Source organism: Bos javanicus, chromosome 23 (genome assembly GCF_032452875.1).
Source record: "Bos javanicus breed banteng chromosome 23, ARS-OSU_banteng_1.0, whole genome shotgun sequence".
NCBI classification, from domain to species: Eukaryota; Metazoa; Chordata; class Mammalia; order Artiodactyla; family Bovidae; genus Bos; species Bos javanicus.
In genome coordinates, this window is record NC_083890.1 from 5053221 (window position 1) to 5079759 (window position 26539).

Consider the following 26539-nt stretch of genomic DNA (forward strand, 5'->3'; position numbering starts at 1 on the left):
CATTCTGTTAAGCATCTAGAATTATTTATAATATCACGCCTCACTTATATTTTTGTCCTCCATAATGAGCTGTCCAGAGAAATCACTTAATAAATATGTTTTAATAAACAGTGAATGAATAATATTTGGGATGTCTCTCCCAGACTGTGCTACCTCTGGGGGGAGATGAGCATAATGTCAGGGTTAACATTCAACATTAGTCAACAGGAAACTGTTACTAACTAGTTTAGTCACTGGCATTGTTTCTAGTTGTGTTTTAGAACTGCTCCCCAAGCCCCACACTCTGCAGAATCATCCTATTCCTCAAGGCCAAGTTTAGATGTCATTTCCTCCATGAAACCTACTCTGATTACAACCCAGCCTGAGATAATTTCCTACTCTCTGAACTCTTACAACTTTTTTTCCTAATTGACCAGAACTAGTACTTCTCAGGAGTCGGACATGACTGAGCGACTTCACTTTGACTTTTCATTTTCATGCATTGGAGAAGGAAATGGCAACCCACTCCAGTGTTCTTGCCTGGAGAATCCCAAGGACGGAGGAGCTGGTGGGCTGCCATCTATGGGGTCGCACAGAGTCGGACACGACTGAAGCGACTTAGCAGCAGCAGTAGCAGCAGTACTTCTCAGAGTCTCCTTTGTAAGTATTCACCTACATATCATGGCTTTTCTATTAAATGGTAAGTTTTCTCAGTCTAAGCCTATGTCTTAAATATGTCAGTATTCTAAGCCTTTTGTGAGTAAGAAGGCAATGGCACCCCACTCCAGTACTCTTGCCTGGAAAAGCCCATGGACAGAGGAGCCTGGTAGGCTGCAGTCCGTGGGGTCGCTAAGAGTCGGACACGACTGAGCGACTTCACTTTCACTTTTCACTTTCATGCATCGGAGAAGGAAATGGCAACCCACTCCAGTGTTCTTGCCTGGAGAATCCCAGGGACAGTGAAGCCTGGTGGGCTGCCATCTATGGGGTCACACAGAGTCGGACACGACTGAAGCGACTTAGCAACTAGTCAATATTGGCTGATTGCCTGATTTATTCTTCAACTTACATAAAACTAAATGTGTTTCTAAGAACTATACCCTTTTGTAGTAATTTTGACAGAAAAGTAGGTCTCCATGTAAAATTAGAACTTGTTCAACCTGTAGACATTTATGAAATCCATATAGTCCAGTAAGAAACTCAAATCTCCTGTGATTAGTACAGGACACTTTTGCTCAAGTAAACATATCTGTTTAACAGAAAAGCATTAACGTAATCCCAAATGAATTTGTCAATTGCCTCACATGAGCTTTGGTTCAGAACACGCTCCTTTTCTGTTTGTCCTTTACTAATTCAGCACTTTGTGGCCTGTCAAACAGCAGAGTGTCCTGTAACGAGAAAGTTCATTGAACAAAGACATTTTCTAGTCTTTACCTATCATCGAAAAAATGCAGATGGGGCTGCAAACTGACACACTGATTATACTAACCCGATGGAAGATCAGTCCCCCAATCTGGCCCTGCCACGTGTCTGCTGTTATGTTTTCACATTGCCTCCCTGGTCCCTCTGTTCCAGTCCTAATGGCCCCCCCGCTCTCTAAACATATTCCCCAACCTCTCTGTTCAAGACATCTGTGCTTACTTTGTTCACTTTGCATTAAACACTATTGTGTTAGATAAATTCTTAGTTCACTTTCCTGCTTAATGCTGGTTTCAGCTCAAATTCCTCTTAATAGACCAGTGTACTTGAAAGAACCACCTACACACGAAACCCGGCCCTTGCCTTCCTGTATTCTTCTTGTTTGACCATCATAACTGGTTTCCTTCTCTACTGCACAGCTGGCTCCATGAGAGCACAGATTTTATCGGTGTTGTTTTCCATTATTGTATATCCGGCACCCAGAAAAATGTAAGAATTCAGTAAATATCTGTTCCTTGATATTAACAGAATGAGCAGTTGCCACCGCTGCTGCTGCTGCTGCTGCTAAGTCGCTTCAGTCGTGTCCAACTCTGTGAGACCCCATGGACTGCAGCCCACCAGGCTTCTCCATCCCTGGGATTCTCCAGGCAAGAACACTGGAGTGGGTTGCCATTTCCTTCTCCAATGCATGAAAGTGGAAAAGGAAAGTGAAGGCACTCAGTCGTGTCTGACTCTTAGCAACCCCATGGACTGCAGCCTACCAGGCTCCTCCATCCATGGGATTTTCCAGGCAACAGTACTGGAGTGGGGTGCCATCGCCTACTCCCTACCAAGTGTTAAATTGCGTGTTAAATCTCCTAAAACATGGACTTAAAGAGAGGCATGAAAGCCTAACTCCCAATCTTTCTATGGTATTGAACTTTAAAAGGAATGTATTGAGTGGCTTCCAACTGTTCTGAATATTTACTTTGTGGTCTGCTCACAGTCACATGTCCCTTCTTCTAAGAAACTATTCCCTCATCTCTCAACCTTGGGGTTTCTTGGGAGGACCAAGGAACTACAGCATCCCCATCCCCACACTCTCCCCTCCTGGGTGGATTCTAGTGTACTGGCTTCAGTGACTGTCCAGGAATGGACATGTGACTCAAAGAAAGTCAGTAAAGACTCCTCTCCTGAGAATTTCTGGCTGGAGCTCATGGAAAAGTGTTCACTTTCTTAGATAAGACTCTGTAACTTTTGGCGTAGTAGACATGAAAGAATAAAGCCGGCACAGTGAGAGGACAGGGGAGAGAGAACCAGAGATGCAGACAGAGGGAGAGAGGAAGAAGAGAAAGGAAAGGGAAGGCAGGCAAGGGGAGAGATGGGGAGACCAAGTGCTGGAGTCCTTGGTCTAATTTTTCCCAAGGTCAGCTCTGCCAAACTCTTCCCATTTAAGTGAACCCATAAATGTTCCCTCATTTCTTCCCTTAAGCAATTCAGTTTAATCACCCTGATTAATACATGATACAATATAGTAACATTAAGAGACAATATCCTCAGCAGATGGTTTTAGAATAAATTAGGGGAAAGATATGTATTTTTAATTTTTCTCTTTACTGTCAATAAATGACAAAAGAATAACCTTAAAAGGGGATTCAGGGAAGCTATCTCTGTAGGAGTCTGAGCTAATGAGATCCAGGTATATTTCTTCCTAGTGAACTAAACTTTTTATATAAAGATAGAACTCAAATACATAGAAGAGAATTGGCATTATATTTCTTAAGGTGTCTTCTTTTAATTTTCTCAGTCTGCCTCTGACAAAAGCTAAGTGGAAGCAAATTCACAACTAAATTCCCTGCAAGGAATGTTAGAATTTGTCAAGGTCCAGCCATAAAGCAGGCTATCTGTAAACAATGGGATAGAGAGAATTGGTCATGCAGGTGATGGGAGAACTCTACAACTGAACAGCAGACAGCACTCCAAAGCTGAGCAGAGCCTGGACTTGGGCAGGCAAGCCAGGAACCCAGGGTACAAAATTTAGGAAGCGCTCGTGTTCAAGTGCTGACGTTGTTCTGCCCAGCTCTGAGAGTAAGGGCTTCCTTAAATCTCGCTCCCTGGGTGCCTCACGTCTAAGGAGGTGCTCCTGAGATTAGCAACAGCAAGGGGACCCCTGCTGGAACTGCGTGAGGCCCCCAGGCTGGATGGACAAAGGAGGGGAAGTGTCCGTGGGGCTCACCATCAGTCACCAGGAGGAAGTTGGAACCATGGTCAGGAGGGCCTTCGGAGCCACAGAGGTACCACCTGAAGCAGTCTGAGGGGATGCTATTCCATCTTCTCCGTCTCATGGAGCCTTCTGTTGGCTGAACCCAGCAGGGGTCCTGTGGCTAATGGGAACTTGAAGATGCAGCAAGCAGCCACCAGTCCCCTGTGATAAGAAACACAAAAGGAATGGACAGGCAGGACCTCTGGGAGCCACCCACTTGACTTTCACAGGGCTGTGTCCTCTGAAGAACAGAAGTGTGAATGGCACCTTTCTTGTTCTGTTGAGAAATCTGAGAAGCCCAACTTGTATTCTTGTCCAGAGAGGATATTTGGCCTGTTTTTTTTTCCCCCATGATAGATATTTGGTATATTTCCCTGCGTATCCCCCAAGTGATTCTTTGTCTCTTAATGGTACCTCACCTGTGAGCAAAATTGCCCCTGAACTGCACTCAGATCTGAAGATTTCCATCTGCTTTTCTACTTTCATACTTAATGAGGGGTGGCATTGAATTTTAGGTGGTTAGAAGTACTAAAGTTAAAAAAATCCTCAAATATGTTATAGGTCATGTGGAAGCTTTTGTAAACCCATGGTATTTGGCAGCCTCACCACAAATACCAAGTATGTGTGGCTTTGGCACCTTTCAGGAGAATCTTCAACAAATGTTTTTTCTTTTAAAACTGTGTTTTATATGACTTTTTCTTGGCTGTTGGCATTGGACATCCCAGTTAGATGCCATCTGGAGGCTTACAGCATGTGGCCTTCCCCAAAAGTCACTGTCTTGCTTATAATTTTCCTCTCACATGTTCCAAGGAATGGACCTACCTCAGTGATCTGTTGCCTCAACTACAATAGCAGAAGTCCTTGCTTTTAACTTCATTTTACTAGGTCCATAGCTTTATGGCTAAATTAGATGGTATTGAACAAGCTACATTCAACATGCATTTATAGGAAGCCTTAAGAGTGGATAAAACCCTAGAAACCCTCAAAGTCAATAAGCTTCGGTCACTATATAAAGGATTCAATCTACAGCTTTTAGATTGTCTTTTAATACTTTCAGTGGCAGGGAGATCGTTATTTTGAGAGTGAACCCATTTAAGTTTGAGGAGCTTTAAATGGCTAGAGAGTTATTTCTCATAATCAACCAAAATCTACCCCTATTTTCCTCTGAAATTATACAGAATATGTCTATTTTCTTGACCACATAATGGTCTTGAACTATGTAACTACAGCCATCCCCTACCTCTAAGTTTCACCCAAGATAAATACCAACAAATGCCTCATACATGGCTTATATCATGTTTTCCAGATATGTTAGTTGGTTTCAAACCTCCTTCATCTCCTACATATATAATTGTAATTATACCTACTTTTATTTTCCCACCTTTTTGGAATGACTTGCTTTAAGTGGGGAGAAAACCATTCTGGATTTCATGTGCACTCAGCTTTTTCTCTTTTTTTAAATTGTATTCACTGCTTAGAAAAACTAATACCATTGTTACCATAACTATCTGGTGAGGCATTTTGATCATGGTGGCTCTAGCATAAACAAGGTCCTTGGCATCTCATTTAGAAATCAAGTTGAATTTGAGCTATTGAAAATGAACAATAAAGACATAAGTGGTAATACTCATACCGTGACAGAGTAATATACATTATTTTAAACTCTATTATCCGTGTAAATAAATAACAATGTCCAGTTTAATGAATCCTTCCATTTAAATGCCCCCCAATAAATATCTCCTAATAAACGGCTGAATACATTCATCAGCTTCATGTTCATCAGCTTAAGCTTCTACTGCACATCTTTTCCTCCTATTTCTACAGGAGAGCCAAGTTGGACAGGAGCTAAATTATAACCCTGCCATTGGGCAGGAGTCACCTTGTTGGAGGGCATCTTAGTCCTCCCTGTTGCCCTGAGATGGAGCTCTCCAACCTGTTCATCCTTTTTCCTTGTAATGGTACCCTGGCCACGGTCTGTGGATGTTGGCCTATTCTCTGCATCATTTTGATCATGATCCTACTTCGTTCCTACCCACTAATCCTATGAGGGAAACAAGAAATTATTGTATGCTTTCTATGCCAGATGTGAGTGCCCTATCCTCTTTCTGGCTGTCTTGAGCCCCACTTGCCAGGCACCTCATCTAGCCTTTGCTGCCCTGGCACTGACAGCTGGATGGGAGATTGTGAGTCTTGTCATTTCCCTCCAGCTCATGCCTTTGGAAGCAGAACCAGTCTTCTCTGTCCTAGGGCTCCTCTAAATCTATCTGGAATTTCTATCATTTATTACCCCTAACTGGTACTGAGTACTAATACATCCCTGGTACTTGGTAGAGAGAAGGAGCCTTTGACTCTTCTCAGGTACCCAGGAAGCACAACATTATTTTTAAAAATTATTTTACTGCCCATGGAGATCAATACTTTGAATTACAAGAATATTGAATCATAAGTTTGAGTATTGCCAAACCATGACATTACTTTGTCGACAAAGATCCGTCTAGTCAAAGCTATGGTTTTTCCACAAGTCATATATGGATGTGAGAGTTAGACTATAAAGAAAGCTGAGCGCAGAAGAATTGATGCTTTTGAACTGTGGTGTTGGAGAAGACTCTTGAGAGTCCCTTGGACTGCAAGGAGATCCAACCAGTCCATCCTAAAGGAGATCAGTCCTGGTGTTCATTGGAAGGACTGATGTTGAAGCTGAAACTCCAATGCTTTGGCCACCTGATGCAAAGAGCTGACTCATTTGAGAAGACCCCGATACTGGGAAAGATTGAGGGCGGGAGGAGAAGGGGACGACAGAGGATGAGATGGTTGGATGGCATCACTGACTCAATGGACATGAGTTTGGGTAAACTCGGGGAGTTGGTGATGGACGGGGAGGCCTGGCATGCTGCAGTTCATGGGGTCACAAAGAGTCAGACACGACTGAGCGACTGAACTGAACTGAAACCATTAGATTAGCTTCAATGCAGATGAAAAAGTGGAAATCAGTATGTAACAAAAGATTTACAAAAAGGAGTTAAAGTTAGTTTTCAATAATCAGGAAGGTGTTAAGAAACATTAGGTGTTAAATTTCTCATTTTCTATATCTGTAATGATTTTCAAGAGAGCAACGTCTGCCTTATACTGGAGCCAATACTGTGTCCCACTCCGCTCCACGGATCAGCCTCCGTTTAGTTGCTAAGCTAGAAATCACAGAACTTTTGTTAACGGCACCTTTTTCTTCCATTAGTCTTTTTAAAATTGAAGTATATTTGATTTGCATGTGTTGGCTTACATTGTGTTAGTTTCAGATTACAGCAAAATGATTCAGATATATTAATAAATGGGCTTCCCTGGTGGCTCGGACGGTAAAGAATCTGCGTGGGGCCAGTGGCAAAGGACCTACCTGCCAATGCAGGAGACCATCTATAATGCATAAGACCTGGGTTCAATCCCTGGGTCAGGAAGATCATCTGGAGGAGGGCATGGCAACCTCTCCAGTAATCTTTTTAGAGAATTCCACAGGCAGAGGACCCTGGTGGGCTACAGTCCATGGGATCGCAAAGAGACAGACACAACTGAAGCCACTTAGCACACACACACACACCTATTAATATGTATATATATACACACATATATGTATGCCTATATATATTCTTTTTCAGATTCTTTTCCCTTATAGATTGTTACCAAATATTGGATAGAGTTCCCTGTGCTGTACAATAGGTCCTTGTTTATTGCTTTTATATAAAGCAGTGTGTATCTGCTAATCCCAAACTCCTAATTTATCCTCTTCTTCTCCCTCTGGTAACCACAGTTGGTTTTCCAAACCTGGGAATCTGTTTCTGTTTTCTAAATAAGTTTATGTGTATTACTTTTTTAGACTCCACATAGAAGGACATCATATGATATTTGTCTTTTTCTGACTTACTTCATTTAGAATATTATCTTCCATTAGTCTTCATTCATTTAGACACTCTTTTAACTCATAAATTTATCTCAAATTTCTTCCTTTATGACAATATTTTTCACTTTTCCTCCATTTAAAATACTCACCACCATTGACCAGATGTATTTTACTGAGTTTCTGACTGGTATTTGTACTTGGATATTTCTCAACGTTGTATCCATCTCAGCTATTATTCCCTTGCTAATAAAACCTGCTTGAAGCAAAAGGCTAACAATGGCATAATTATTCATGAACTTTAAGTAGGTCTTTATTTCCCAGAGAATAAAGTTTCGCTCCTGTAGAATGGCATGCTGGGCCTCCCATGATTGGGAGCTCCACTCCACCCACACCCCAAGTCTCCCTGCATACAATAAAAGTCTCCTTAGAATTTCGGTGGACCCTTGACCCATTCATCATCTGTGTATTTTCTCAAGCTGTTCCCTCCCTGTGGACTATCCCTTCTCCTTACCACCCGCCATGTGTCAACATCCTTCAAGGGCCAATTCAGCACCAAGCCAGTCATCAAACTTCACCCAGCCCCACCGATTCTTGCTTCTTGACAACATACAGAAACCATCTCTCTGACGTTCCTAAACAGCTTTATTTGTAATTTTCATAATAGCTGCCACACTCTGCATCAAGTTCTTTGTATTTGTGAATATCTTCTCTGCCAGGCCATCAGCTGAAGGAGTTGTCAGTTAATGTTCTTTGTTCTCAAGCAGCAGTGGCCAACTCAAGCTGACTTAAGTGAAAAAAAAAAAAGAGATGGTGTTGTGAGGAATTAAGGGTGTGAATGGGAAACCTCTTAAAGGCCCAAGACATGTAGAGACCTGAGACTTGGAAGCAAGCACCCTGGCACTGAGCCTCAGCTCTCACCACTTGCCCAGAATGTATCACTGTGTGTGTCGTAGTACACATTCAGTGGCTCAAGTTCCGCACGTGTAGAATGAGGATGGTGGTAATGTGACTGTTTCCTAGCATCACTGCATTGTTTGCTTGGCACAGCTCTCATTAAATGTCATTTCAAAAACAAAGGTGGGGAGATTATGAAGCTGGAGCTCAGGAAGGACCAAAAAACTGTCCGGAATGCAGGTGGCATCTCTCCGATTCAAATATCCCATTCCACCCCCAATTATAGACCGCACTTCTCTGCTTCTCATTGTGCATGTATGTGTGTGTGTGTGTGTGTGAAAGTCACTCAATTGGGTCTGACTCTTTGCGACCCCATGGACTGTAGCCCACCAGGTTCCTCTGTCCATGGAATTCTCCAGGCCAGAATACTGGAGTGGGTGATCATTCCCTTTCCAGGGGATCTTTCCAACCCAGAGATCAAACCCAGGTCTCCCACATTTGCAGTACTTGTCTATAGCTCATATGTTGTACATCTCATCTCTTAGAAAGATAGAGCCTGTCTTTGTCTCTGCTCCACATTCTGGGGGAGGAGCCCATGATTGACTCAATTTCAGTTCCAATAGCTGCGCCAAGATTAATAGTGACTGAGCAAATAAGCAGGTTCCATAAACCTGTCATTATGAGAAGGCATTTTCAGGAGAAGAAGGTTTAGGGAACAAGCAAAATACGTACTGGTCCGCTGAAACGTCTCATTGATTTTGCTATCCTCGACATCTTGTTCTGTATCTCCAGTTGGATTGGATCGAGATCAGTTCAAACATATTTGCACTTGGGGGTTGATGCTGCTAACATTTTTATTCCATGCACATCATTTGTTCGGTTATTCTTTGAAAAGTATTTGAACAGTAACTTATTCTGTCGTCAGTATTATGCTATGTACTGAGGGCATTATGGAGTGAGGTATCTTGAAGTTCTTGACCTCACTATGTTAATATATATTGTTTGCTGCTTTGACTTATAAAAAAAAAAGTGTAATCTTCCCATACTCACCAACCCTGCCTGGCTTCTAAGTATTAATAACACAGTTAGTTCTTTGTCAGCACCACTGTGCTTTCCATTCTTTTTCTCTGAACGTTATATTTTTGTCTTTTGAACATTTAGTTATGTTTTCACAACATTAGGCAGGCCTCCCACTAACATCCATTTTGAAAGTGGAAATAACTTACCTCCTACCTGTGCAACTTCAGAAGCATGAAGGCCTGAGTGGCACAAAGGCTTGAGTTCCAGGCACAAGTCTGCCACCTCTGTGGCTTTTGGGGACGCCTAAAGAGCTCTGGAGCTTAGTTTCTTCCCTTTAAACCAAAATCAAGCAAGCATATATGGGATTTAAAAAAATTAATTAATTTATTTTTTTTAATTTTTTTTTCCTTATCACCCAGTACTTTATTGTCATCTACCCATCTTTCTATATACATTTTATTTTTTTTAATTTAATTTTATTTTTAAACTTTACAATATTGTATTAGTTTTGCCAAATATCAAAATGAATCTGCCACAGGTATACATGTGTTCCCCATCCTGAACCCTCCTCCCTCCTCCCTCCCCATACCATTCCTCTGGGTCATCCCAGTGCACCAGCCCCAAGCATCCAGTATCGTGCATCGAACCTGGACTGGCAATTCGTTTCATACATGATATTATACATGTTTCAATGCCATTCTCCCAAATCTTCCCACCCTCTCCCTCTCCCACAGAGTCCATAAGACTGTTCTATACATCAGTGTCTCTTTTGCTGTCTCGTACACAGGGTTATTGTTACCATCTTTCTAAATTCCATATATATGCATTAGTATACTGTATTGGTGTTTTTCTTTCTGGCTTACTTCACTCTGTATAATAGGCTCCAGTTTCATCCACCTCATTAGAACTGATTGAAATGTATTCTTTTTAATGGCTGAGTAATACTCCATTGTGTATATGTACCACTGCTTTCTTATCCATTCATCTGCTGATGGACATCTAGGTTGCTTCCATGTCCTGGCTATTATAAACAGTGCTGCGATGAACATTGGGGTACACGTGACTCTCTCCCTTCTGGTTTCCTCAGTGTGTATGTCCAGCCGTGGGATTGCTGGATCATAAGGCAGTTCTATTTAATTGGAGGGTGATTACTTCACAATATTTGGTTTTTGCCATACATTGACATGAATCAGCCATGTGTGTACATATGTTTCCCATCCTGAAGCCCCCTCCCCATCCCATCCCTCAGGGTCATCCCAGTGCACCGGCTTTGAGTCCCCTGTTTCATGCATAGAACCTGGACTAGCAATCTATTTCACTTATGATAATATACATATTTCAGTGCTATTCTCTCAAATCATCCCACCCTTACCTTCTCCCACAGAGGCCAAGTCTGTTCTTTACATCTTTGTCTCTTTTGCTGTCTTGCATATAGGATCATTGTTACCATCTTTCTAAATTCCATATATATGTCTTAATATACTGTATTGGTGTTTTTCTTTTAGACGCCAGTTTCATCCACCTGATTAAACTGATTCAAACACATTATTTTTAATAGAGTAATATTCCATTATGTATATGTACCACAGCTTTCTTATCCATTCGTCTGCTGATGGACATCTAGGTTGCTTCCATGTCTTGGCTATTATAAACAGTGCTGCAATGAACATTGGGATACATGTGTCTCTTTCAATTTTGGTTTTCTCGGTGTGTATGCCCAGCAGTGGGATTGCTGGGGCGTATGGCAGTTCTATTTCCAGTTTTTTAAGGAATCTCCACACTGTTCTCCATAGTGGCTGTACTAGTTTGCATTCCCACCAACAGCGTAAGAGGGTTCCCTTTTCTCCACACCCTCTCCAGCATTTATTGCTTGTAGACTTTTGGATCGCAGCCATTCTGACCAGCGTGAGATGGTACCTCATTGTGGTTTTGATTTGCATTTCTCTGATAATGAGTCACGTTGAGCGTCTTTTCATGTGTTTGTTAGCCATCTGTATGTCTTCTTTGGAGAAATGTCTGTTTAGTTCTTTGGCCCACTTTTTGATTGGGTCATTTATTTTTCTGGAATTGAGCTGCATGAGCTGCTTGTATATTTTTGAGATTAATTCTGTCTGTGAAAATCTGATTTGTAGATTGTTGTGAAAAAAATTCATGGAGGCTCCACTTTTGTAGATACAAGATCTTCCTTGTTTACACAGTATTAGTCATCCATCCATCCCCTTTCCTTCCTCCTTTCGTGTTGTTACCGTGGTCTCCATCCATCACTTTTGTGCACTCACAGAGGCATTGTGAGAGCTCATTGGAACTGGAACTCAATGGTCAACTCTTTCTGGGATTCTCAGCCAATGTTTCTGAGAAGACTGAATATTGATTCTCCTTGGAAGCTTTGAGGTCACTGCTCCTTTACCAGCCTCTGTCGCTTGGCCTGTCCTCTCCTGTCCCACCTCACAGCACAGTTTTCTCCGTGAATTTCCTGGCTCAGCTCCATGTTTCTGCCCTAATCTCAAACTCATCCCCACTTCCCTAAGTGTTTGTTTCTTTCCTTTTTTGCCTTAAACAAAAGCAACAGCAAGTCGCTGTACTAGAACTTGATGCCAGGTCATATATTCTGGCCCACAGTATGTGGGATCTTAGTCCCTGACCAGAGACCAAAGCCACATCCCCTTGCGTTAGACCGCCAGGGCAGTCCACTGTGTGCTTTCTGTTAATTTCTCATCTAGTGCAGCCTCATTCTTCACTCCCACTCGATAAGCTCTGCCCTTTATGGCTTCCAGCTCACCTGTGTCTCCGTTCGCATGTCTCCCTTGCTATATTCTGGCCCCAGTGCTCTGCTTCATGTAAGACGTCCACATCCTCCGTCTGCCTCTATGTCCTTGTCATATGCCTGTGAAAGCCAAGACTTCTCAAGAGTTATGTGCTCAGCTATGGGATATGGGTTTTCCATGGAACATCCCATTGTATCCTGAGCAAGTCTGTGCATTAGTGCTATTAAATTCATTTTACAGCTGGGCGAACAGAAAGATAAAGTAACACCCTCAAGATCACACAGCTCATGCTGATGGTATTGATTATTTCTCAATCTACTGAAATTCAGAATTTCTTTACCTATTTTTCCATTTTCTTGTGCCTTCCTATGTATACACTCTTCCTTCTGTCTCAATTTGCAATATACTAAATGAGAGTGAATATAATCTCTGATTATGTGTGGTGAGGGAGGGTCAAAGGAAGTGTGTGGGAAAGCCTTTTCAGAGATGAGATACGGTCTATGAAAGCATTGGTGATCCATCATATTAGCTTACTTACCCCAACAGCAAGGCATCATGATTTACATGCCAACGTTGGTGTATAATTTCTGTGGTTGAAAACAGTGGGCTTTACTCATGTATGCCAGCGGTTATTGTCTGAGGGTTTCAAAACATGGTATGTTCACAGTGCGCATGAATGGCAAGCAGTTGGTACTGTAACTGAATATGGTAACTTTTAAGAGTGATGGATGGGAAGCATCTCAGGGCAAGATCTGAGCTCCTTGTAAAGAATGCTGTGACCCCACCAGTGAAACTGGCCTGGCCGCTGGGGGAGAAATCGCACTCGTGTGTGGATAACTATGATCCTCTGTTGGCAGGAATGTTAGCTGTGAGGAACAAGTGAAGGGGAACACTATTAGGAAGATGGGCATATTGTTAATATTTTCTCTTACATGAATATTTGTCTTTTTCCCCATGAATAACTTAAATCCCCAAATGAATCATTTCCCTATCAGAGATATTTGAAAAATCAGACACATATGGAAGATTATACATTTTGGAAAATGATATCTTTAATTGGCCTTCTCATATTTTTCAGTTTTATTTGGACAGTAAGTTCTTACAGCACTGAGAAAAAGTCAAGGTGATATTTTCAGTTAGCATATCAGTGTGATCTGGGCATCTAACCACTATGCGAAGTTTAAAAAAAAGTAACATTCCTCAGAGCTTATATGGTATTGTAGTACAGGTGATAATGCTCATGCTATATCTACAGATAATCTGCCAGTTTCCAGAGGAAGTAGCTTCTCGTATTTTGCATTTTCCTCAGCCTACAGTCCTAGTACGCATCTGGGGGCTCAAGCACATGGAGCTCACAACTCTACTCACAAGGCTTGGGATAATCTGTGTCACTGGGTGAACAGCTCTGATCATGACTCTGAGGCAAGTGGGAGCCTCGGTCACCTTCATCCTTTGAGTTTTGGGTTTATTTCGTTTTAGGGAGAATTAACTTCCTGAGTTCTAGAGAGAACGGTTTCTCATTTGCTAATAGTGAACTACTTCTCAGTGACAGACCAAATATATAGTAATTTTAATTTCTAACACTAATCTCCATGTGCTTCAGGGCTATGTATGTATCCCAAGTCCCTGGCACATAGAATGTGCTCAATAAACATGTTGAAGTCACAGGAAGAATAATACAAAAACAGATTGATTATACTGAACCACATTTGATGTGTTATACACCATTAGTAAAAGTCTCCTTATTTTAAAGTAAGAAAAATATCTATTTGCATAATATAAAGCCGTTTACTTTCACATTTGCCATTTCTGAGCTGGAACCCAGTGGCATTTCAATGCTTGACTTTAACTTGGTGGATTTTGGTGTTACATCGCCATCTTGTGGTTGTTGATCCAAAAATATTTCTTTAAAAACAAAACCCAAGTCCTTTGTTTTTGCAACATAACCGTACGGTGCAGAAAATCATCTGTGCTTGTGTGCTTATATCCACACAGACACACACACACTGGGAAGCTGAAGATCTGAAAGCAGTGTTTTAGGTTTGGAGACACAGGTAAAGAAATATCTAAGAATAATCTTTTAATGCAGGTTCTTGTATGGTAAAACCAGCCATGCGGCACATCTACTAACAAATACATGATATTGTTGTAAATGTAATGCATTTACTATTATACTATGGCTTCAATAGTAAAGTACCATATGTTTCCTCTATTTACCATAAATAACAGATGAGGAGAACAAAATAGTATTTTTCTTCCTGCTCTGTTAAGAATTTGTTTACACTGTATGTGTACCATTTCTAATAGGGCACGGAAACAGAGATAAAGAAAACATACACAGTGGAATCACATTTTCTTAGATGACAATGACTAGAAATTTCCAAAGTAGCTCATTCATAAATAAAGCCATCTGACTTACTGTGTGGGTAACACCGTCCATTGAGAAGACCTTTTTTGGGGGGGAGGAAAGAATCACACATTTAATAGAGGTGGGTAGAAAGTTTTGTTTTTATATTTTAAGATTGTCTGTGTCAGGGCTTAGTTGGAGAGTGCAGGCATGTGAGATCTTACGTTCCCAACCAGGGCTGGACCTTTGTCTGCTGCATTGGAAGGCTAATGCTTAACCACTGCACCACCGTGGAAGTCCTGAAAGTTCTAGTTTTAAACGATTGTGATTTTTTTTTTTTAAGAGACTTTAAAAGGAACACATATTTTAGTAGTCTTCTTCATAGGTAAGGTGTACTTTAATAAACTCCTTAAATTTGCTATTGAAACTTGAAATCCACATACTGCTTTTAGAATTGATTCAATTAATTTGTGACTAATGCTCACAGAAACATCATCTGTTCCAGAGCGAATGTGATGGCAGGAAAGAAGGAAGGACCATTTTTCAGAGAACCTTTCCCCCAGATCATGTCTGCTTTCATGAGATTATGCACACACATTTGCCTGCAGTCTCAAATCCTAGTAAGACCAATTAGTTGCAAAATAATGTTGTTAATCAAGGAATTCAGTCTTAGGTTTATTTATTCTCACTCTGATTTATTTACTGTCATTGTGTCACAGGCTACAGTTTGCAGAAGCCTTTCTTTTTCTAATTATATACATAATTACATTCATTGTGGGGTCATTGGAAAACAAAGATAAAAAGAATTAAAATAAAATAAATTACATGCAACTCATTGATCACTGCTCTTAGCATTTTGATATTATCATCCAAATTCTCTTTTTTTAAAGAAAATGGGATTATGATTGCATACACTGTTATAATATTTTATAATCTGTTTCTTTCCCTTAACTATGCATTTACATAGTATTTATCATTCCATTTTAATACTACACCTTAATTAATTTAAATTAGCCCCAATTACAGACATTTGGATGGTTTTCTAATTTTTATTCATATAAAATATACTGTAATGAGTCTATGCATAAGGGGATGTGTTTCATGTCTGAGACATATACACTAACCCTGTACTTAGTCATTCAGTCATGTCCACCTCTTTGCAACCCCGTGGCTCCTCTGTAGCCTCCAAGTCTCCTCTGTCCATGGGATTCTCCAGGCAAGAATACTGGAGTGGGTTGCCACGCCCTCCACCAGGGTATCTTCCCAATCCAGGGATCGAACCCAAAGCTCCCACATTGTAGGCAGATTCTTTACCATCTGAGCCACCAGGGAAGCCCATATAACATCTATTTGTTTCTATTTTTTGCCTCATTATTTACTTAGGATTTGTGAACTATTCCAAAAAAGAACTATTTTGACAGGAATGTCTAGCATGATAGATATTGGTAATTAAGACTAATTATAAATTAATTGCACAATAGAAAAATAATTCTCATTCATCTTTCTACCAGTCTAAGTTTTCCTGTTTACCTTCAGTTCCAACAACACTTCCTTTTTGTCATTGTTATTTATCGAAGTCTAATATATATACACTTGCTCCTTGGAAGAAAAGCTATGACCAACCTAGACAGCATATTAAAAAGCAGAGACATTACTTTGCCAACAAAGGTCCATCTAGTCAAAGCTGTGGTTTTTCCAGTAGTCATGGACGGATGTGAGAGTTGGATTATAAAGAAAGCTGAGCACTGAAGAATTGATGCTTTTGAACTGTGGTGTTGGAGAACACTCTTGTGAGTCTCATGGATGGCAAGGAGATCCAACCAGTCCATTCTAAAGGAAATCAGTCCTGAATATTCATTGGGAGGACTGATGCTGAAGCTGAAACTCCAATACTTTGGCCACCTGATGTGAAGAACTGACTCATTGGAAAAGACCCTGGTGCTGGGAAAGACTGAGGGGACGACAGAAGATGATATGGTTGGATGGCATCACTGACTCAGTGGACATGAGTTTGAGTAAACTCAAGGAGTTGGTGATGGACAGGGAGGCCTGGCAGTGCTGCAGTCCATGGGGTTGTAGAGAGTTGGATATGACTGAGCCACTGAACTGAATACACATACAGAAAATTTTACAGATCATAAGCTCTCCTAGTAGGCTGAAGCTATCTTCCAGCTATCATGCAGGTACTACTTACATTCACTACTTCACATACTTTTGGGAGTGTTCTTTCAAAAACTGATTTGTTGAAAAGTTGATCCATCATGATTAACTCTGCTGCCTCAGGGTACAGAGCATCTTCAAAATGAAAGCTCACTCATACCCACAGCTGATAAGGGCTGAGATGGATGAGAACCCTGCCTCAGGAGTTCCCACACGTAATTACTCAAGAGAATCACCAGGGGGGAGCTTTAAAGAAATACCAAAGCTGACTCACTTCCAGACAGAGATCCTGGGGAGAAGAAGCTTGTGTGTTAGTTTTAAAAGGGCCCCAGGTAGTTATAATTGGTAGGGACTGAAAATCACTGAAACTTCTGTCTCCTTGAGTGATAGATTCATTTCAACGGAATAAATAAATTTTAACCCGTGGGTGAAGAATGTCTCTGTGTATTTGATGTACTGGTTGACTCCCAGAGATGAGCCTCTGTCCTAACTTTTGTACTGTCCAACTACTGAACAACTTCACAACTTTCACTCCTAGAGCATAAGGCCTTATACTTACTATTTATATTCACCACAAATGTGGACTCTCCTAAATGGACCAGTACTTCAGCTGGTCAGTTATTAACACGTGAACACAACTGAACTTTGCGAGAGGGCGTGGTAATGGAAGAAGAGCCATACAGACCTTCCCATGTTGTAGAGGATAACAAGTGAGACAGACATACAGAAGCAGACAAATTATATCTGTAAACTTGCATTAGTCACAGAGACATCCATGGCTTTTGGACTGTGGTTCTGCTCTTGGGAAAATGGGCGAACAACCTAGACCTCACAAGGGAATATCTAGAAAATTTATTAAAAATGGGCAGCTCTTTAGACCATAATTGAAAAGAATATAAAAAAGAATATATATATATATACACACATATGTATATATACATATCTGAATCAGTTGTTGTACAGAAATTAACACAACATTGTAAATCAACTGCACTTCAATTAAAAAAACACAGCCCCTTTAGCATGTCAAAGGAACCAACGGAAGAGCCCCCAATGGCCAGATCTCAAACAACGTGAGTGACAAGGCATATAAAGGAATACTGGAACACAACGCAAAGCCCTAAATAAATACCTCTAAGTCTCTACTGATATAAATACATGTTTGAAGAAATAAATGATGATGGGAGAATAGACAAATCTCCCATATGGCTGACTTATAAATAATTTAGGTAGATATTATCCACTCCTAAATCTGAGCTGCACACAGGGCCTTATTTTTCCCAAAAAGTACCACGTGGAAAATGGGGCCTGGGGTCAAGGTGAACATCATCAGTCATTAACCATGACCATGTAGAGCGGCCCTTTGCTATGACATGTCTGGACTGGCATCTCATCTGTGTTGCCCTCCTCACAAAAGTTTAGGACTCCAGTCTAACCATGAGAAAACATAATACAAAACCCACATTGAAAGGGATTGTACACATGACAGGTACAACTCAAAATGGTCAAGGTCAGTGAGGACAAAGAACAGTGAAAGCCGAGAAGATGTCGCAGCCACAGCATCCTGAGACAAAACTAAATGCAATGTGGTACCCAGATGAGTTCCCGGAACAGAAAAAAGACAGTGGCTTCCAAACTAGGGAAATCTGCATCACGTGTGGACTTTGGTTAATAATGTCAGATGTGTTCATCAGTTGTGACAAGTATACCTTAATGATGTAAGATGTCAGCAGTAGGGGAAATGGTATGTAATGTATGGGAATGCTTTGCACTTTCTTCCCAAATTTTCTGAAAATCTAAAACAAAAATGTTATCAAAAAAAAAAGAAAGAAAGAAAGCGCAATTCCCCAGAACATCAGTGAGAACAGCATCTGGAATCTTGTTAAAAATTCAGGTTTTCAAGGCCCAGCTCAGACCTCCAGAATCATAAACTGAAGGTGTAGCAAAAATTTGTGTTTCTGCTTCTGCGATTTAGAACCCCTGACCCAGAAGGTTGATCAGGGCTCTGCTTCCCAGTGCTTCTTGTTGTAGATGAGGCCATGGCCATTTTCTCCAATGTCCAGGAGCGAAGAATCAGATTAGACCTCAGGTGGCTCCTGATTACCCATTTGTCACATTCCAGGGAGGGCGTCTCTGCTCACCTCTCTTCTTGACTTATTAGAGTCTGTCTCAGGGGTTCCTTTTCAGACCCATTTGTGCTCATGTTTTTCACAGCTTTTCCAGCCCGTGGAGACTCTCCGTCTCGGATCTCCCCAGATATAATGTGAACCAACTTTCATGTTTCCAGAGGTTATAGACCAGAGCAGAGTGCGAATCCTCTGGAGACAGAGGTGACCTGGGACAAATTATGTGATCCCTCTGTGCTTGAGTTTCTTCATCTGTGATTCGAGAATGACCCAAGAGTGTCCACCTCATGGGGCTTTGTAGGGATTATGAATCAGCATCATATGGTGTTAATATCTAGCACTTAGTGAGAACCCAGTAAATGTGAACTGGTGCAGTTGTTGATGGTGGATGTCTACCTCTTAAATGGCTCTTCACTTCTCCCAAAACATCCAGGTTTTGTGTGCAAATTAATCAAAGCAATCGATCAATAAACACTGGGTGAATTGAGTGGATGAACTGACCCCACAAAACACAGCTTCAAACACAGAGACATCCCCAATTTGTCTTCTAAGGCATCTTGGTTTTTTGGGTCAGGCTGTTGAAAATATTTCATATTGATTATACAAAGCTGTTAGAATAAAGCTCAAAATTAGACTGGAGAATACACCCTAGGTATGAATTGATCTTACTTCAAGCTTCACCCCCTACCTGTGTTCTGTTATCAATCAGAACACCGTTTCAATTTTGATCTAAGACTATTGTCATTCCTGAGATCTTTTAAGAGTTTCTGTTAGCCTGAAAGACGAGATTAGTCAGAAAAGAAGTCCACCTTGGGGACTGTTCCAGCAGCAGGTGGGTAAGGGAATAGAGTGGGATCATGGTTCAGATTTTCCTTATTTACTCTTTGGAACAGGTTAAACTTACACGCCATAAAGAGACAAGCTTGGGTGTTTGGGTTTGTTTTCCAGATGGGCATTAATGTAGTGGATTCTGCAGTATCCGGACTAGGTGGTTGCCCTTATGCAAAAGGTGCTTCTGGGAACGTAGCCACAGAGGATTTGATCTACATGCTTAATGGCCTGGGGGTTAATACGGTAAGTTAATGTAGCATATTTTAATATTCATACGTTCCTTGCAGATTGAAATTGGAATGTGTCTCAGATTTGGGAAGCAACTTCGAGGTCAAGTTTTACTACACTTTTGCTCTTTCCTAAAATGCACAGTGGGAAAATACAATAAAAATTCTTGAGGGGGGCTTTATAAAAGAACTTATTGCTATAGTTCAATCACCGATAATGCTACCATTTCACTTTTTTTTTTTTTTTTTACTGCTTCATGACTTCCAAAGTACTTTTTTATCTAGTATCTCATTTGATGTCACACACTTTGTGAGTTAGAGCCTTCCTTTGCTTTTATGATTGTTGTTTTTGCTGTTTTGTTTTCCTAGGAGGAAAACTGGGAACTTGGTTTTCTCACGGTGACAAGTAGGGCTTCTGGAAGAGAGCCCAGGGCCATTTTAAAATGGCCAGTGGAGGAGCAGACTTTAATAATACTTAGCATGCGAAACACTGGCCGGCAAGAATAGTCTCTTTGCAAGTGGTATCTGAGAAAGGCACAGGCCCTGTAACAACACCCACCAGAATCAGTACCTTGTTTTGCCACATGCTTGTTAAAATGACCTACTAACCTTGAAGTTAGAGTCTTTTAGGGAAAAGTATAAAAGGCAAAAACACTGTTCACAGATGATCAGAAATTCCATATGTTTTCTGAGATGTACAAATCACCACCTGGATTAGAGAATGGAGAGAATGTCCTTCCCTCTCTCGCCTCTCTGCTCTTCCTTCACTCTGCTGAGAGGTGCTCCTGCCCAGCTGACTGTCCGCGGCGTCCTTCCCTGCGCTTTCTGTTTCTCAGCTCCGCGCCTCTCTCCTGCGTTCCCGACCCCGCAACGGCCTTCCTCCTCATCCTCGGTTTCACCTTCTAGTATTTCCCTGATGATTCCCCAGGTCCACACTGCTGGGTTCCTCTCCTCCGTGTTCCAGGGTTCTTTCAGTGTCTTCCTCGGCTGTAGTACCGTCGTCTTTCTGTGTTCAGCTCCCCCTGTTCATCGAAAGACTAATATCACCTGGCATTAAATACCAGAAGCTGTTGCCTCTCTTCTCTGGTTCAGTTCAGTTCAGTCGCTCAGTGGTGTCCGACTCTTTGCGACCCCATGAATCGCAGCACGCCAGGCCTGCCTGTCCATCACCAACTCCCAGAATTCACCCAAACTCATGTGCATCCAGTCGGTGATGCCATCCAGCCATCTCATCTTCTGCCGTCCCCTTCTCCTCCTCCCCCCTTAGGAATAGCTACTACCGAGTAGTCTGATCATTTCCATGGTTTCTATTAGGTATGACCATGACAGAACCTGAAAAAAAGTAGAAATATTTTCTATTTTTCCCAATTTATTTTATTGAAGTATAGTTGACTTACAATGCTGTGTTAATTTCCACTGTACAGCAAAGTGACTCATATATATATATATATATATATATATTCACATACACACATTCTTTACCATATTCTTTTCCAGTATGGTTTATCACAGGATATTGAATATAGTTCCAAGTAGGACCCTGTTTATCCATTCTGTATATAATAGTTTTCATCTCCTAATCCTAAACTCTTAAGCCATAGAAGTCCTTTCTTGAAGATTTATATAACTTGGATGAACTCAGTTGATGCTTCACATGAGTCAGGCTGTCTGGGTCCAACTGCAACTAACCCATGTTTCCATTTGCAAGAATGTCACAATTTAAGTTGTTATGTTGGGTAGCAACCAACAAACCAAGGCTCTCTGTGGAACCTGTATCACTGTGGCTCCCAGGCCTACACAATTAGCAAGAGCCACTGATTCGACTGCTAAACTGTTTTGATTGTTTGTCCCTTCCTTCCTACCCTTGCTGTAACTACATCAGCACAAGTCCTGATATCTTCCGTGGATGTTCATCCTCTTTCCTGGTCTGCGGGACTTCCCAGGTGGTGCTAGTGGCGAAGAACCGGCCTGCAAGTGCAGGAGACATAAAGATAAGGGTTCGATCCCTGGGTAGGGAAGATCCCCTTGAGAAGTACACAGCAGCCAACTCCAGTATTCTTGCCTAGAGAGGCCCATGGACAGAGGAGCCTGGCAGGCTACAGTCCATAGGGTTACAAAGAGTCAGGCACGACTAAAGTGACTTGGCACATACTTCAGACTGCCTTCAAATTCATCCTCCATGCTGCCATGGAAGATTTCATCTAAGATACAAATATGAATATGCCTTGCTTCTGCTTGGGCATGCATCAGTGGGTTCCCATTTCCTGAAAAGCAGGCCTGTATTCTGTCACACACTGTGGCCTTTTTTTTTCCCTTTTCCAGTCACTTCTGGCCGTTCCTTTCCACGTATCCCATGATATTTTTCAGATGTCTATACTGATGGTGCCTCATGCCTCCTCCTTCTTCTCAAGGACTCACACTCTCTGTACAAGCCTCGGGTCAGGATTTACCCTTCCTTGAACTCTCCCCAGATGCACTGCTCTCCTTTCCTTTCCTTTTCCTTTCCTGCTCACCTTTCCTTTTCCTCAGTGGGTTGACCACCCTGCAGCTCTGCCCTCATGGTCATCTGGACCTCTCTCTCTCAGTTACTTTGGTTGCAGTGCAGGCTTTCCTGTTTAGGGTCCACAAATCCTGCTTGACCACAGGCACCCTAAAGACAGAAACTATAGTCTATGTGAAGTTCTTGAAACCTCATAATGTATCACAGTACATTAACATATTTAAGCTCCTGGTTTAAATGCTGAAATGATTTAAGTATAAATGCCACATTATTTCAAAAAGATATCTTTTCATTGGGCTTGCAGGGTGGCTTAGTGGTAAAGAATCTGCTTGCCAATCCAGAAGAAGCAGGTTTGAGCCCTGGGTTGGGAGTATCCCTTAGAGAAGGAAATGGCAGCTCACTCCAGTATTGTTGCTTGGGAAATCCCATGGACAGAGGAGCCTGACAGAGTACAGCCCACGGGGCCACAAAAGAGTCGGACACAACTTAGTGATTAAGAACAAACAAACAGAAATAATCTGTTCTTTAAGTTAGAGAAGGCCAAAACACAATTCTTTGCTGTGATACCAACCAATCCCACTGCATAACGGCTATAAATGAAAATTACTGGAAAGCAAAGAACTTTGATGCCTAAAATCTTATCATCTTTTGTTAGATGTAATTCAGAAGTGAAAGACCATATGTAACTTATTCTGTACAAAATTTGCATATCACTGCATTAAGAATGTGAAACCAAACTATGCCTCAAGGACACTCCACCCAAAACCAATACAAAACCCAAACAAGCGTTAGTGCCCCCAAAGCAACTTCACAATAAAAAGAAACAGGAAAATGATTTACATGTCATTTTACAAATTCCTTTTGGTGATTCTTAAGCAGAAGTAAACTGCAAAGAAAGCAGCACTTTAAAAGTTTCTAGAGAGAAGTAACGAGCTATATTAAACTTATGATCTCTTTATCATCACTGGTATGAAAAGCCCCTGTGCGTATTTATACTTGTTCATTTTAAGAAAACATCAGACTTACATAAATTTTAAAAGCTACTCCTTAATAGCAAGGAGCTTGAGTCAGTTCAGGTTTAAGTCTGCGTTGTTTCCAGTCCATGTTGAGGGAAGACATAGCAGCTCACAAAATGCTGCCTGGGGGAAACCTCTGGTGAACCTGCCTACCCTGTGCCCCACAGTCCCCGCCAGTGACAGCTCCGTGCAGGTTGGAAACTCGGTGGTGATCCTTGGCTCCGCCAAGCCCAAGATGAGAGCCTGCGCTGAACTTGGCCTTCAAACCCCACTGCCGATCTGTCATCCATGGATTTACCAAAGCCTTTGTTGATCCTGTTTATGCTCCCAGTCAGTACAACCTCTCAGGCAAACAAGTTCCAGATGTGGACTAAATACTACTTCATTTTATTAAACTACCTCCTTCAACTTCATGCCAGTAATAGTGTTTCTGGATGTGGTTAAAAATTATACACACGTTCATCATTCCTATGTGTCTTACAGCTTTATCAGGTTTGTTTGTTTATATACTAAAATATTCTATGAGATTCCCCTGTCAAGTCCTTATCTATAAACTGCTCCAAAGCATTATCCTTTAAATTGCCCTTCACTGATATTGGTTCATGCTTTCTGATTCTACTGCTGTCCTTCATAGAGTTCAGGTACCAGCATAATGACACTGGATTATTCAGGTGTGGTTAGCCTAGGGTCAGATTCAAGATATGTTTTAATAAAGCAGAAAAATCTACAATCTATATAATTTATGGAGACAAATGTTGTCCCCCAATCAATAACGAACATTTGTTTGATCATTTTAAATGGTTAAGTAACTACTGATATAATTAAAAGAAATCTGTTTTGTCTTCTTTCTCCCCACCCCTCCTTCCTACCTGGCACCGACATTTTTGTCTCACCAGGGTGTGAATCTTTACAAAGTGATGGAAGCTGGTGACTTCATCTGCAAAGCTGTAAATAAAACTACAAACTCTAAAGTAGCACAAGCTTCATTCAATGCCTGACTCGAATGACTTTGTGACTTAAGTTTGAGAAGCTCCATTTCAGCTACAGATATGCATCTGAAAATCATTACTGTCAACTTGTTCTGAAATGTGGAGTAATAGACAAAATTGGGAAAAAGAAAGAGAGATACTTTGAAAAAAGGGTATCACTGGATGGATTATGAAGTGGACGGGAAGATATACCAGTCATCAGGTAAATTGCAAGCCAAGGCTAAATAATAAAATTTGCAGACGTCCTTTGAACTTGGAGAAAAGTCTACCACTCTTTTGCTCTTATAGAAATAACTTTTTAATTTAGTCGACGTGAAAATTGACTTCAGATTTCCCTAAGTATCAAATACTGTGTTAATACTTAATCAAGCTGGCTTAGCACAGCGTACATTTCATCAGTAGTTTATGAGCCCCTGTGTGGTGTGCAAAGTGTGTGGCCTCCGTATTATACATTATACGCCTCTGGATCTCAACTTTGCATTTGCCAAGTCAGTTAAATTATGGACCGAGCGCCAAATCTCCATCTGACCCCACATAATTTTTAGCAATAGAACTTTTATATTCCAAGTATGCTAACATCTGTTAACTATTTCGGTGACTTTATCTTGTTCCAAGAGGCTGTGGTCAATGGCCAGATGCCACATCCTGGAAACATATGACCTCCTGTATTTGTCACATGCATCCAGTTTTCCATGCTTTGCCTTTCATCAGTTGTAGTAGAAACCAGCAGACTGCTACTCAGCTATTGAGAAACAAAAGGTCCAACTTCATCCCAATGTCTAAGTTGCAGTGATGAGAATAGAAAGATATATGTACCATGATACACTTTTATCATTTTCAGCTCACTTCCAAGTTGTCCAAGGAATGTCCATTAATGTTGTCCATTAATGCAGTTATTAATTTATGAAAACAGAACATCAATGCAATGATTAATTTATGAAAACAGAATTTTTCCATTGATTCAAGGTAGCTTGATTAAATCACATCTGTTTGGGAGGATTGACATTTTATGGTTATTTTTAATGTTGAAGTGGCTGAAATTTTATCTTCTGTAATAACATTGCCAGAAATAGCAAATATATGTCCAAGTTGAGAAGAGGCACAGGAGGGCTGTGTTAAGAAAAATATATTTCTATTACCTATGCAAATCATATGGGGGCAGTATTATTCCATGTGGATCTAAATTGTCAGTATTTTTATTAATATTTATGTAGACTTTCCAATGATACTGGGTGATCTTATCTTTGAATACATTTGAATAGAACTTGAGATATGAAAGTGAGCATTGTGGGCTTTCTATTAAATATTCATCAAAACTGCAGGAAATAAAAAGAAATTCAAGAAAATAAGAGAATTGCTGATTACTACTGTGTTAACTTTAAGGTTATACAATTACAATAAAAGGATTACAAGGGAAACATATTGGAAATTGACAGGAACTAAGTTTCCATGGAGGAGGCTAAGGCTCAGGTTGTGATGGAGCTTGTCATCAGAACTGAGTGGCCCTCTGCATTTGGGTTAGTGCTGGGGCATGGGAAGTGCGGAGAGCAAACGTACTGCGCTTCTTTATGGATCTGTTACATCGGCTCTCTTCAGGAAGAGCGTGGTGCCGCAGTGGGGGCAGGAAGGAGACACCTGCCCCCCAGTGCACAGCAGGACGCCTCCCTTCCCATCTGAGGAGACTGACTTTTCCTCTCTCTTATGCAGCTGTGGAGTTCTTAGTTTTATGATATTTGGAAAAAGCAGCAGTTTATGCAGACTGCTTATAGAAACAGTGAAAGGCAAAACTTCGCTGTTTAGAAATGAAAACCACCACGGGCTCTTCAAAAGGCAGAGGGAGCCGTCAGAACCCCGGGTGCAGCCTAGCACATGCGTGCACCGCATAGACAGCAGTCCACCTATTCATGTCCCAGAGCACCTCAAAGCTTCCTAATCACACGCCACAGGAAAAGTCTGTGCTTTAGGTGTTTGTTATCCTTCACCAAAACCATCTAAACCCTTCTCTTAAGGAGAGTTTCTTTTCTGGTTTTAAGGGGGTAGGGATCACATAATCAAATAAAATGGCCTGAATTCCAGAGGCAGAATCCCCCCAAAGCTATATTTCCACTAACTAGGAAACTTTGGAGTCACTGTAG

General features: G+C 41.2%; 1 protein-coding gene across 3 annotated transcripts in view; it reads left to right on the plus strand.

The window, feature by feature from the left end:
- HMGCLL1 (3-hydroxy-3-methylglutaryl-CoA lyase like 1) overlaps positions 1–24656 on the plus strand; it is a 197180-nt gene extending 172524 nt beyond the window's left edge. For all 3 annotated transcript variants that reach the window (XM_061397811.1, XM_061397810.1, XM_061397812.1), the window contains 2 exons: positions 19790–19915; positions 24312–24656. In XM_061397811.1, coding sequence (XP_061253795.1) covers positions 19790–19915; positions 24312–24413 — 228 coding nt within the window. In that variant the 3' untranslated portion in view covers positions 24414–24656. The remainder of the gene's footprint in view (positions 1–19789; positions 19916–24311) is intronic.
- The last annotated feature ends 1883 nt before the right edge of the window (positions 24657–26539 follow it).